We start from the raw sequence: 13,857 nt of genomic DNA, 5'->3' as shown, positions 1-13,857 counted from the left end.
GATGTCCTTTGGGGAATGTCCTTTGGTGTCAGATTTCACTGCTATTATCTGCAAAGTCGAATGTCCCATACACCACTGTGGATATGTCTCCTCTCATAAATTGTTATTCTTAATAGAAACTGGCAAGGTTTATCTTGTATGTGCTAGTATACTTTGAGAAGATGGTTGAAGCTATGCACTTCCAAGGATAGTGCTTATTTTGAAGTTGTTGTTTTTTCTGTTTGGAGCTGTTCTTTCTGATAATCTCAGCTGAGTTGGTTATGCCTATTAAACCTACTCTCATGAGTATTTTACTGGGTATAAAATGGTGTTATTTGGAACTGGGCTTTCTTTGCTTCTGCCTTTCTGGCTTTTGTTGACTCTGTCCTTGAACTTTATTGTAATAAGTTTTTCAAGACATGTTCTCATCCTGTTTCTTGTAGACTATCTGATGGTGATGCAAAGATTATTATCCAAAGTAGAATCATATAAAGAAATCCTGAAGGAAATGACTACTCTTGATCTAGAAAAAGATTTGCAAAGCAGTTGTTTTCAACTTATTTTGAAAAGACATCAGAGTAGCAGGGGCTGACCAGGTCAGCTTATAGGGTGGGGAGATCTCTCTTTCTTTTTTCCTTTATCCTTTAAAAAAATCAATCACCCACAGAGATGAGTTCAAATAATGTCCAATTAAGTTTTTTTGTTTTTTTACAGTTGAGATTAAAGGAGCTAGGGCATTTTTATTGAGAGAGGACCAATAAGTACTTTAATATATTATCAGGGTACTCAATTAAATGACCTGGCAAGGTATTTCATGGTCAGTTTCAATAGGTTTCCAGTTCTGTGCACTGTGTAAATAATTGTAAGGTTATGACTAACCTGTCAAATATGGGAATATTAACAGTATACAGTAGACCTTAATATATAAGACTTGACTCTAATGTACCGCATTGTATTATACAAGCAATCTATATTCCTTTCCCTCCACCCCATTGAACCTCACAGAGGATAGGCTGTAAAATATCCGGTCATTCTGTAATGTGCTAACCTATTACTATGGTGCAAGTCCTATCCTCTTATTTTCTTGGAATTTAATGTGAAGTATGTTTGTTGCAATTTTTATAGGTTCTGTTTATTTCTTCTGGTGAAACTATTGTAATTACTATACAGGAACATCAGTAGAAGGGATAGAATTAAACAGGGGAGAATGAGAACTAAATGGGGGGCATAATTTCACTTTATAAAGAAGCCCCCCAAAATTACTAGCCTTCTAATAGTCCTTTGAAGTCATTTCTTCCACAGCAAGCATGGAAACAGCAGACAATACTCTCTTAACAGACTAATAAAAGAAAATTGGTTTATATCAATCAGGCTGGTGGAGAAATTGGTTTCTCCACTCTACCAAGCCACATACTCACTGTCATGCAATTCCACACATTTGACTGCGTGGAATTCTTTATCACATATGGCTACCAGTCAAGTCATTAAATACAACGATGGCATAATCAATAATGCATGTTATTCTGGTAAAAAGCATATACACATACATGCTCAAAGCTTGAATATGAAATGTGATCCACTGGATAACTGAAAAGAAGTGGGGTGGTATACTTTTTTAACTGCAGGCGCTGTTTTCCCTTAAATTCAGCACCAGTATTAGTACGTCATCTTAAGTGTAGAAATATTGTGTTTGCACTTTTAATTGGTTGTAGAACTCATATAGTAATCATTACAGAATTCTGCTTTGTCATCTTCATTTCCACACCCTTTTGTTCCAGAAATTTAGTTTCCTATAATTTCCTCCCAATCTCAAGCCTCTATATTTTAAACATTTACAGCTTGTTCAAAATAGTCTAATTGCATAGATTAATGAAAACTGGAGCATTAGATTGTACTGAGCTGCTTTGGAAACACCAGTGGAAACATCTTGCATTTTTATCTTGTGAGCCGCCTTGAGATCTTTTAATGAAAGGTGGTATATAAATCTAATAAATTAATAATAATAAACATAAAGGGTAGAATCCAGCTGATGTTGTTCCTCTAATGGAGGCCTTAGTCAATGGAACAGGGAAGGGGGCAATTTTGTCTCCCTGCAGCTTCCTATACCCCTTTCTGTTCTGTACGGTTGGAATCTCCAGAGCAGTTTTTGACAGTATCTGACATCGTATTTCAGTGAAGTTTTTAGTATCCTTATGTAGTTCCCTTTATTTTTTCTGTTCTGTATGATTACTGATGCTTCTTTACTTTTTTTTAGCAACAAAAACACATTTAAAGTATCATTTTTCTTCATTATTTTCCTTTTTTACCTTCCTACAATTACAGGCGCACCAATGCCGGCTCTTTCAAGAACAGAAGAAGTAGTATTGGGTTTGGTATGTACAATGCCCTGTGTCACCTCTTTCTATAACCAACCAAAATGTTGCATGAAAACACCAGCATAAAGCAGTGATTAATCATGTCTCATATTGCTACCATTTCTTAAATTATGTCTCATGTCCTTTAGAATTTACTTATTGTACCTGTATGTAATGATAATTATCAGGCAATTTTCAGTACATACCAAGTGATATTTCTACTTTGAAATCATTAAAATTAGCTGCTATGTCTACAGATGGACAGAAAGCCAAAGCAACAAAACAGCTTTCCTTCAGGATTAGATTTCATATAATGACCTAAATACTGATCAGCTCTTAAATGGGTGACTACAAATTATTTCTTCCCTTGAAGGGCGAAAGTATATAAACCCATTAAGGAAATTGTAGCATGTTGCAATGATTAGTACCTGCGTGAAACTGAGAAATAAACTGCACTTATAGACTCCATTCAAGGTCTTTCATTTAGGGGAAAAAATCACAATCAAATGCAAGACTCAGGTGTAACATGACTGAATCAGTGCGCAATAAGGAATATACACATGGCAATACTCTGGAATTTTCTGCTGTTTCCAACAGGTGCATGGATAGAATACATTTACCAGAAGAATGTGGGGAATGTTGTGAATGTTGCATCCATAACCCAGAAGGGAGCTTCCATCAGCTTCTCCACATTGGTGGCTGTTGTGAATAACAGCCCTTGCTCATCAAAGGTAGCTTTCAGCCTAGGAAGTCTTGGCCATCTGTTTCAACTTCTGGAATTTTCATAACACCTTCAATTCAGATAGCACTTTTTGTCTCCATTGCTTTTCTTCTACTTGAGGAACAAGCTTACTGCTAGAGTTGATCTACCCTGTGTCCGACAGTGAAGTCTGACTTGCAAGTGTCTGTACTGTTTTATTTATCTCTCCTGTGGATGCTAGTTCATCAACCATACAACATGCAATATATTTCTTGGCAAACAGATATATTTCATGGACTTCAAATACAGTGCTGTTTAATCAGGATTCTGGATATTTTTGAAAATCAGTAAAATCTGGTCCTGACAACATGAGTAAACCAAACCATATATTTGACTTTCTCAGCCAGCTACCTTTTGCCTGCTGAAATAAACAGCAGCTGAATTAAATAGTAGCAGTGAAGAACTAAGTATACGATTGAGGCATCATCTTGCTTTGGCTCTCCTACCATCTATACTTGTGGCAATTATAGGTACTCAATTTCTGATGACTGCTAATAATAAATATTGCCTTTTTGAGGGGGACAGATTGTAGTACAATCAAGAAACCAATATTGTCATATGCATCATACATTTGAGAAATGGCAGTATTATACATACTGGGGCTCTATTTCCTGTCATTATAGCTGGTGACACATGGCATTCTTTAGATCTAAACCAAGTGAACATGTTGATAACAGAAATGCATTTGAAAATGCATTATGGCTACGAACAGTGACAAGTAAAATCAACCTATAGTGCAATAGTTTTGTAGTTGTTATACAGAATTCTAAAAATAACAGTAATTCAAACATTTACTCAGGAACAAATAAAAGTGCCACCGTCTTTTCTTAATTTTATTTCTTCATAAATAATTTTGTTCTAGTCCTTTAACTCTGTCATATAATTGCCTGTGGAAATTTACGTATGGACACTGAGACCTCTACAAAAGAAGACAAGCTTATTATATTGTAATCCAAGTAGTCATTACTGCTTACAGCTCTTCTCACATTGTATATTATCCTCCATCTAATTAAAAATGGACAATATGAGAACTCTATGATGTTATCCCTTTTACTGCAAAAAAAGAAAAAAAAATCCATCAGACACTGATCAATTAAACTGAGTTATCGTTCACTGCAATTTGCATAGTTTTGTAACTGGGGATCAACAAATAATTCCCATGTAGGACATCATTACAGGCAGCCAGCAAGAACTAAAATTAGAAGCCATTCTTCTGCATTGGAACAAGACCCCTTCTCTCATCAGTGTCAGTGATCTCTGCAAAGCATTGCATTGCTACCATAGATTTTAATGCTACAACGCATATATTGCTGGTTATACAAATCACCTGGGTTACTTTTCTTTGACTTACTTAAATGAGTTAATTATTTATTTATTAAAATCATTTCTAGACTGATTCCCATCCAAAAATCCTGAACATGTTTGCATAAAAAAACACAGAGCTAAAACAAAAACTCTTCAAACTAACATTCAAATTTCTTGAATATAATTCTGAGTAAGATTTCTGGGAGTGGATTGAAATTCTGCCAAAGAGCTACAGTCTCTCATAGGCAGTCTCCCAGAGCTCATATGCCAGTGGTGGGCAGGGACAGAGGCAGAATTACAGATGGGACTGTTACCTTTTCCCAGCAGGCTACACCCTTGTCATGTCTGCTCTTATTTTCCTTTTCCCTGTGTAATGTCAAATCCACCTTATCCAGTGCAGCCGTTTATGCCTGCCAAGAGCTTCTCCTGAGAGTTGGAGGACCCTCTGAACAGTATGGAATATATACAGGGTTTCAATTGGTAGAAAGGATTGCTTAGGCTACAGCAAGTCCACTGTTGGATACAACCCTTTGAAAGTAAATTGGACAGCTTTCACCAATATTTTAATCTGACCCTATTATATTGAGTCTGATCCTTATTCTTAAAATAAAAGTGTTCTTCTATGTCTGTTTTTCATATTTATATCTATATTCTTAGCCTTATTTTGATGCTATTGTTTTGCTTACAGTACAATCCTATGCATGCCTGCTCAGAAGTAAGTCCTAGACTTACTTATGGGTGAATATGCATTGTATTGCATAACTGTATTTTAATGATGTTTTCCTCCTATGTTTTCATTTTGTAAACTGCCTTGAGGGTTTTTTATTTTTAAAGAAAATATATATATGTATTTTTTGCAATAAACAAATACAATATGCATAGTTAAATTCAGTATTGTGGATGGAGAAAATGTTTGTTTCTATTGGTAACAAAACTACATTTGTTGTGTTATTTTATATTAGATTTTATACAACGTATTCATGAAATGTAATTCTTTTTCCATTGGAAGTGATGACAATGTGTCAAAAAGTATTGCAGCTTTATAGTCAAATATTAGTTTATTTAACGACATAACTGAAATGATAGGTCTATATATACCTTTAGCTTTTATTATTAAAACAAATGAAAGTCTTTTTAAAAACCGTGTCCAGTCTCAATGAATGTTAAGCAAAATAAGTCCTAGGTAGCCTGTGGATTTCCATATTATAGGGGTAAAAGTTGAAATGAAATTTCTAAAATTCCCTTCTGTGTAATCACCACCATTCTTTCAACCTTTTATGGCTTTTGTTCTAGTCACAGGGCTTTTGGTGTAAGAACTTTCCTTTTAACTTGAATGGTGATTCATTGTTAGATTCCCCTTGAGCGTGTAGTGATACTCACCAAATAATGTAAACTGGAATCACATACTCCACATGTATATCAAAGTACCCATGGACTCTGGTTCAGGGACAATTCATTTTATTTATTTATATGATCAGTAAAGGCCCAGAAATCCATATTCAGTAAACTTCTATTCTCTTACATAGTGTATGTGCAAGGTTTTTGTGTCAGTGTCATGTGGGTAGGTTCTCTTTCTGTTCCTTTATTAGTTTTCACTGGCAGTGAGAGAGATTGGAGGGTCCAAGGCATTGTTGGTTGCCTTCAGTTGACTGCAGTGAGTTTGTTTGTGTGTGAGAGGGGGAGGGATTGCTGGGTCAAGATAGCCATATTTATTTGTATGCTGTCGGCGGGTTCTTTTTGTCTTGTTGGACTATGTGTAATAAAGGAGAGCCACACTGGGGTTAAGGCATCCTCTTTTATTTTTCCCCATGCTAGTTTCAGTTTGTTGGTCAGGCTTTTGCCTTCATATGATTAACATTGCATGGAGCACGGGAGCAGGGTGATCCTGTATTCTTTCATTCTGCTCACCCTGCTAGTCATGCATTCAGCAAAGGTCTGAAGAAGGGAGCCTGCACTGTGCTCTTTGGCTCATTGTGTGATTCAGAACCTTCCCATAATGTGTGAGCTGGCATACTAATGGCAAACGCAAACTGTAATGGCAGCACTACAGTAGTACACAGGCAATATAACTGGCAAGTAGTGGGTTGGCATCACAGAAGTAAGAAAGTGGTGACTGCTTCAGGTTGAGATAGAAGAGGAACAACTGGGATGAGAAATATCAGGGGAGTATATGGGCTGCACACAATACAAAGGGGAAAGGAATACTAGCTTGTTTAGAGCCAGTGGTGTGTGATGGGGGAGGGATGAGTTTTGTGGGTATTGTTACTTGAATGCAACTGGCAATTTTAATAGTATTTTCACTCATGTTCTTGAGGGATTTGTTCTGTGTGAGTTTTGGCATGTCTGCCATTGATTCACTGATTCATCAGTTGAGCTACACACTGTTAATCTCAGATTGCCCATCTGACAAAAAGTGCAAATGCTTGCTAGGATTATTTTATTTTTTTGATTTCTCCTGAATATATATGACACAAGAGTGTAGTCCGTAGTTTGGCTCATCATTCAGCAAATGGTCCAGCCTGCACATTTAGTTCATGTTTTGTACTTGTGCCATAGGTGAAAGCTGATCTATTGTGATATGTGTGGGTGGTCTTGCTTGTTTACAGGGCAAGAACTAGCTGTATTCCATAGATAAACAGATCCACCCCTTTACAACTGGCTACACAGGCACACTGGGATCTGCATATTACCGATGTATCTACCTCTAGGTACTTTGGGTTCCACTCCTTACCACTTTCTTTATTTCTCTGGTGCAGCAGCCTTCACCCCTATTTTGCTGGGTTCTGGTCCCAGACCTCTTGATCTGTATTCTATATTGGCCATTATAGTGAGGCTGATGGGACCTAGAGTCCTTCAGAAGGGCCACAGGTGTCCCAGCACTGGATGATATCTGAATTCAGTTTTTTTACATTTTGTCATTAGCAATGTGAGGTTGCAGTTCTGTACCCACTTAGATGACAGCCAGCCCCATTGACCTCTGAGGGACTTACCGTACATCTGAGCAGATGTATAGAATGACACTGTGAAAAGGCGCTCTATATCCAAACTTTGTGTCAGTATCACATTTTTCTGCATACATAAAATTGCCACTGGTTACAAATTGCAAAACCTTAGGCATGTTTGAATACAACTGAAATCAGCAGGATTTAAGTGCTTAATTGTACCATTCATTTCAGGGGGACTTCGGTGTGCCTTTCTCTAGACTGTATTTGCTACTGATGAATTAATTATATTTTCCTTTACAACATTGTATGCCCTTTATTATTTTTTATTGCATAGGTTTTGAAACAAGTTCAATGAAACTACAAAATCTAAAGGCTACATGCAGTTTCACAGCAAATGCCTCACAAGTTTTGTTTTGTTTTTTTAAAAAAACATAGACTATCTTTAGCAATTGTGTCATTATAAGAAGAAACATTTAGCCCTTCTGTTTCTTTGTGCTATGCTAGACGGTTTACTTGCATTTTGTGGTTTGCACAGCCTTTAAGTACATGTAGGTCAGCATTACTCTTTTAAGTGTTTTACATCTGCATTATTCATGGATATCTTCAATATAATATGTCAATCTGATTAGAATGCAATTAACTATTATTTTCAAATCTGTTTGTGATATGTTACTTTATGTTATGAAAAAGTGGGGAACCAATTTATTCTGATTCTAAATATTCTGGTTTTACATTTGTATAAAACCAGAACACTTCAAATGAGGACTGCTTTATTCTATAATTTTTTTAAGCCATTATATTCATCAAGTAACATATACACTGTGCTTTAATTAAGATGGTTGAGTGAGTGTGTGTGCCATTTTATTCATGGTCCCAGCATCAGTGTCCCATCTGTACTGAAGTGCAGGAGCAAGCCTCAGCCTCTCCACTGTCCCCTAGTACCATATATAGAGCATAAAGTATATTGTGCATGCATTTATGATGTCGAGCATGCAGTCTACATGTCTTTACATATGTAGGCCTGACCCACCCAAGCTATACTCACCAAAAATGTGAGGAGGTAATCAAGATGAGCCTATATTGGTACAGACATGTGTGTATCAGCACCATGTATGATTCGCTACACTATGGCGAAGTGAGTACAAGACAGATTGGTTTCCCGGCCAAGAGATGCCGAAATCTGTTTGCTTCCTGTCTGTGCCACTTTCTGTTTTGTTCCATAGCTGCATTAATCACAAATGTAAACACCCTCTCAAAATACATATTTAAATGTGTATTTAAAATAATAATAATAATCCAAAGGCTATTTAAATGTGTATTTTGATAATGTTTAAACTGCCAAGAATAGCATTTCAGCATTCAGAGACATGCAAGTTTCACATATTAGTAATAGGAACACAGGAATGCGCCTTATACTAAGCCTAGATCATTTGTCCATCTAGCATTGTCTATGCTGATGGGGAGCAGTTTTCTAAGGTTTCAGACAAGGTCCTATACCAACTATATGTGTAGATTCCAGGAACTATACCTGGCACTTTTACAATAAAGCCTTTGCTCTATCATTTGGTTGCCACCATTCCTTGAGACAGATAGATCAGGTCATCTTGGAAAGAAATCACAAATATCTGCCTCACCTCACATAGGTCATTATCACAAGGACTTTAGGAGAACCAGCCCTGTGTGAGATGGTAACTGAAACTTTAATCCTTTAACAGCATGAAGCTATTTATTTAAGGCAAAGTACAGAATAAACACTATGCAAAGTACACAATAAACACTAATGCATATATTATGGTTAAAACGCTATTTTAAAACATCCAGAATATGTCATATAAGCTTTATTAAAATTGCTCTGTTTTCAAAAGAGGTATGCATTCAGATACAATTGTTAGTAGCATTTAGTACAAAATAAATTGAAGACAAAATAAGTTACACAAAAACTTCTTTCCTGAATGTCTACAGAGCCCAGATGGCCGGATAGAAGTCAAAGGGCAACATGGAAGATCCTCACTGCACATTAAAGATGTGAAGTTGTCAGATTCAGGAAGATACGACTGTGAAGCAGCAAGTAGAATTGGAGGGCACCAAAAGAGCATGTATCTTGATATTGAATGTAAGTTCTACTTTCTCTTTCCTAAATTGTGCTGTGAAAGGAAAATGGGAATACACTCTTTAAAATAATTCTGATTGAAAATTATAATTTGCCTTTAATTATTTGAGTTAGTAAAGTTTTCATAGCACTCCAGTGTAGTGTATCACTGTATTCAGTATAATGTTTTTCTCTTGTGAAATAAAATTGCCCAACAGATAATTGGACAAATATATTGGATCCAAAATCAAGCTTATCAGAGTTCCACCTGTGCTTACAGAAATAGAGCAGCAATTAGCCATCATCTCCAAATGTCATGACTATGCCAGGACTGCCATGAAAACCAGTAAGCCATCATGGTTTCTTCCTGTGCCTCAGGCTGTCCCAATTTTAAAAGAGCTGTGGGCAAAATTGCTACTAGCTTGCAGCTCCTTTAAGAGTATCTTGGCTCCTGAAGTCCCCACCTTGCTCTCCTATATAAATGACTGAGACAAATGCTCTTACCTGTTTAGTTCACTTTCCACAGTGCCTCTCCACCCTCTCTCATTAATTCACACTGGCAGGGTCTCCTTGGCTCGGCAGAGGAGCATTGGGCAAGGCCCCAGAGCAAAAGAGTCGCCTCAGAGTCAATGGTTTGCAAAGTTAGATAGTGGTTCATTTTTCTTTCTCTTTCTCTCTCCCAAACCCAGCCATGTCTACTTGGTAGTAAGCCCCATTGAGGTCAGTGGGATTTGCTTTCATAGCCAACGAGTAGCCAGGCTGGCCACAGAGAAGAGACATGCACAGGGGCTTGTTTGGGGCGGGGGTGGGAAGAAAGAGGCTCTGATGGTGAGAGGCATGGCTACATTCCTGGAGCTGAGGATGCCCATCTGCAGGCTGGGCACTTGACAGGTACTGGGCAAAGCAGACATGGGGCCTTCCCTGCTTCTCCTTTGGCAGTTTGCCATTCACAGTTCAGCTCCTTAAAAGCTGCCCTGGAAGCTGGAGTTTTGTGGGGTCTTCATAAGGCTGGAAGCTACATAAATTCCATTGGGCTGGTGTTGTGAATAAGTGTGTTTAAGCTTTTCATTCAATCCCTTTTTGAATTTGCAAATGAATGTTTGTGTTAGGCCTTTAAAGGGCTGTGCAAGCCTTTGAGCACGAGGGTGCTGTAACTTGGGAGCTTGTGTGTGTTGTCCAACTGAGTTCAGTTGATAGGAAGCAGGCATTGCACCTGAGGTGTAGGCGTGTTGCAAGTTAATCGCCTTTTAGCATGTGTGTATGTGTGCTGTCATCATGTATATATATGCAAAGGTAACGTTGGGCATATAGACTGACACCTCCCCCCCCCCAGCAGAGTTAATGTCTCCATAACTGATAAATGATTTGCAAAAATTCAGCAGGTCAGAACCAGCATTTTGAGTATTCTTCCTTGGAAGCCCATGGGGTGTAAATGTACACTTCTAACAGTTTAAAAGGGTTGTGGGTCCCTTTGTGTGCTTTCACTGACTGGAATGGGACAGCATGTGTGTAAGATTTCGAACTTGAGCACACTTGTATTTGAACTTGGTGGAGCTTACAGTTTGAACACACTGGGGTAACTCAGTCACCCTTGCCTTTTTCTTATATTCCATTGGCAGTGCACATATGTAGGGGGTACAGCGGGAGATATTGAAGTAGAATAGAATGCCCTTATTTTCATCTAAGTAATGTTGGAAGGTTATCTGTATTATCATTTCAAGTACTGGTGTATGCCCCCACCCCCAAGCAGTGAAATGATTATTTCCCCTTGGATTACTTGGACTGTAGCCACCTTCTTCTTCTTCTTCTTCTTCTTCTTCTTCTTCTTCTTCTTCTTCTTCTTCTTCTTCTTCTTTATACCCCGCCCATCTAGCTGGGTTTCCCCAGCCACTCTGGGTGGCTTCCAGAAGAATATTAAAATACAATGATTTATCCAGTGTAAAAAGCTTCCCAAAACAGGGCTGCCTTCAGATGTCTTCTAAAAGTCTGGTAGTTGTTTATTGCCTTGACATCTGCTGGGAGAGTGTTCCACAGGGCAGGCACCACTAGCAAGAAGGTTCTCTGCCTGGTTCCCTGTAACTTCGCTTCTCGCAGTGAGGGAACTACCAGCCCTCAGCGCTGGATCTCAGTGTCCAGGCAGACCAATGGGGGTGGAGATGCTGGAACTAGAATTAAGTTCCATTAAATTCTGTGGTCCTTACTTCTGAGTAGAATTGTGTTGTAAGAGACTTGGATTGCTGTTTGCATTCTAAACACCTAGGCTAGTAGCACTGGACTAATGTACTTAGTTTTCTTAGGATACCTAAGGGCTGTGGTTTTGAATTTGAAGTTGCCCAGGCAGGCACAGTATGCAACCCATGATAGCAGCAAAATAACCAGACTGTACAATGGTGATAGGATAAAATCTTTATTGACAGCAGCAGGCAGGGCAAGGGTTAGCATGGCTTGGGTCCCAGGATCAGTTCATCGTTCCACAAGCTCCATGTTAATGGAATGGATCCGCTGTGTCTGGATTGCTCAAAATCTATACAGCGGGAGTCAGCCGGTCGGCCAGGTTCTAACCCAAAGATAGGTGGGTGGGAAGCTCTCAAAGCAAAATGGCTGTGAGATCCAGGGAAAGCAGCCTTATATAGGCTTTCCCCTTCCATCTTCAGCAAAGGTTAATGGGACAGCTTTTTCCCATGAGCCCATCACACAGAGAAGATACTGGGCAAAACCTTGCCCATTATTTTGCTACAATCTATGGGCCACAGCGCCGCTGGGCAAAGGTGTCCCATGCTTATTGGGCATGGAATCAAAGAGCTTTAAACCAACATTTAACTGGTTAATGCTTTTCTTGGACTTTTAAGTTTACATTTGCACTAAATTTATAATATTAATAATCCCTCACTATCCATTTTAATGGGATGTGTATTTGGATGCTCACACTGTTTATCTCCTTGTAAAGAGTTTCACACATTTTCAAGAAGGGGTACCAAAAATCATGTGAAAGGCCTGAAGGTTTGTTTACAAGGAAGCAGTCTTTGCACAAAGCCCAACATGTTTTCATAAAATATTGTCACATAAGAAACAGCAATATTTTAATTTTAGTGACAATATTGGGCTTGAAAAGTAATTCTATCCCCACCAATCTCCCCACTCCCACCCGATAATGTATTTCAGGTCTTTCCTTTCCTTTGAAATGTTCATAATTTGGTTCTTCCCCTCCCATCCACAATTGTTTCCTGTACTATGATATTTGAGTTCCCACATACTTCACCTTTCTGAGTTTTACTAAGTAGCTGCTTGTCTTTAATACAAATTGCTCTAGCATCTGTTCTGGTAACTGGGGTGATATAGGTTAACCAGTATGTGTGTGACATCGGGTTAGACAGTACTCATATTAATGTTTAATTCTAGGTGTTAGTATAGAACAGAGTCTGTATATTGGAAAACTAAATACAAGTGCAACTTTGTGTGCATGAGAATTCCAGGATCAAGTTGTTTGGACTTATTATCAGTAATAATTTTCCTCAATATTCCTGACCTGAAGCATGAAATAACTTGTTTTAGTTCTTGACTTTGGTCTTTTTTATTTAGTGAACTCAGGGAATCACTTCTGTTTCTGAACTCATCTCTGTGCAATTTGGTATAATGCAAACTTATTTTAGTGACACCCATATTAACTATGACAAATCCACATAGTATAAAATCTGTCATGATATAGCCAAAGATTAAGTACTTCGAAGTCCTCTAGATTTCAGTGGGACCAAAAAGTGCTGTAAATTATCTAGATTGTGCTCAGAGAGTTCAGAACACTGCTTTCTTTAACTTCACAGAAGTATTGAATGGTTTTGTATACAACAATTTTCTTCGTAGAAAATTTCTTTTTCAAAAGAAAAACAAAAGCAACTCATTTATGAGCTGATCTGTTTGTCAGCAATTTTTCTTATTTTTCTTTTTCTTTATCTCATAGTAAGCATCTTTAACTCCACTCATTTTATAACTTTAAACTCATTTTTAAAACCTACTTTTTAGATTGTCTTGAAACTGGTTTGGCATTACTTATAAACAACTTCAAAATAGTACTATTTAAAGATGGCATGCTGGGGTTTAAACTGAAAAATGGATTTGGCATTTACTCATTTGGAACTGGTTTTTCTGTCAGCATGTGAACTTTATTGCAGTGATATATCTTAATGATGTCATTGAGCAAATAAACTACTTAAGTAGGAGTCACCAAAAAGCATATAAAAGCAGTTATGACATACATTGACCTTTGAGGCAGAAATGAAGGTTCTGAAATACAATGATTTAATGAATAAAGGGTAACTGCTTTTTCAAGTTAATTCAGAAAAAGGAGAAATTTCAGAAAACTGCAAGTGAATATGACAATGGTGAGTAATATAATTCCTGGGTAGAAAAAAACTGAGGCAAGTGAAATCA

At 37.8% G+C, this 13,857-nt stretch overlaps 1 protein-coding gene across 3 annotated transcripts in view; it reads left to right on the top strand.

Moving 5' to 3' along the window:
• NCAM2 (neural cell adhesion molecule 2) overlaps positions 1-13,857 on the top strand; it is a 206,491-nt gene that overhangs the window by 121,378 nt on the left and 71,256 nt on the right. For all 3 annotated transcript variants that reach the window (XM_081199627.1, XM_081199629.1, XM_081199628.1), the window contains exon 9: positions 9,306-9,456. In XM_081199627.1, coding sequence (XP_081055753.1) covers positions 9,306-9,456 — 151 coding nt within the window. The remainder of the gene's footprint in view (positions 1-9,305; positions 9,457-13,857) is intronic.

This window comes from Podarcis bocagei, assembly GCF_964188305.1.
Source record: "Podarcis bocagei genome assembly, chromosome: 6".
Classification (NCBI taxonomy): Eukaryota; Metazoa; Chordata; class Lepidosauria; order Squamata; family Lacertidae; genus Podarcis; species Podarcis bocagei.
This window is presented reverse-complemented; position numbering and strand designations above follow the sequence as displayed.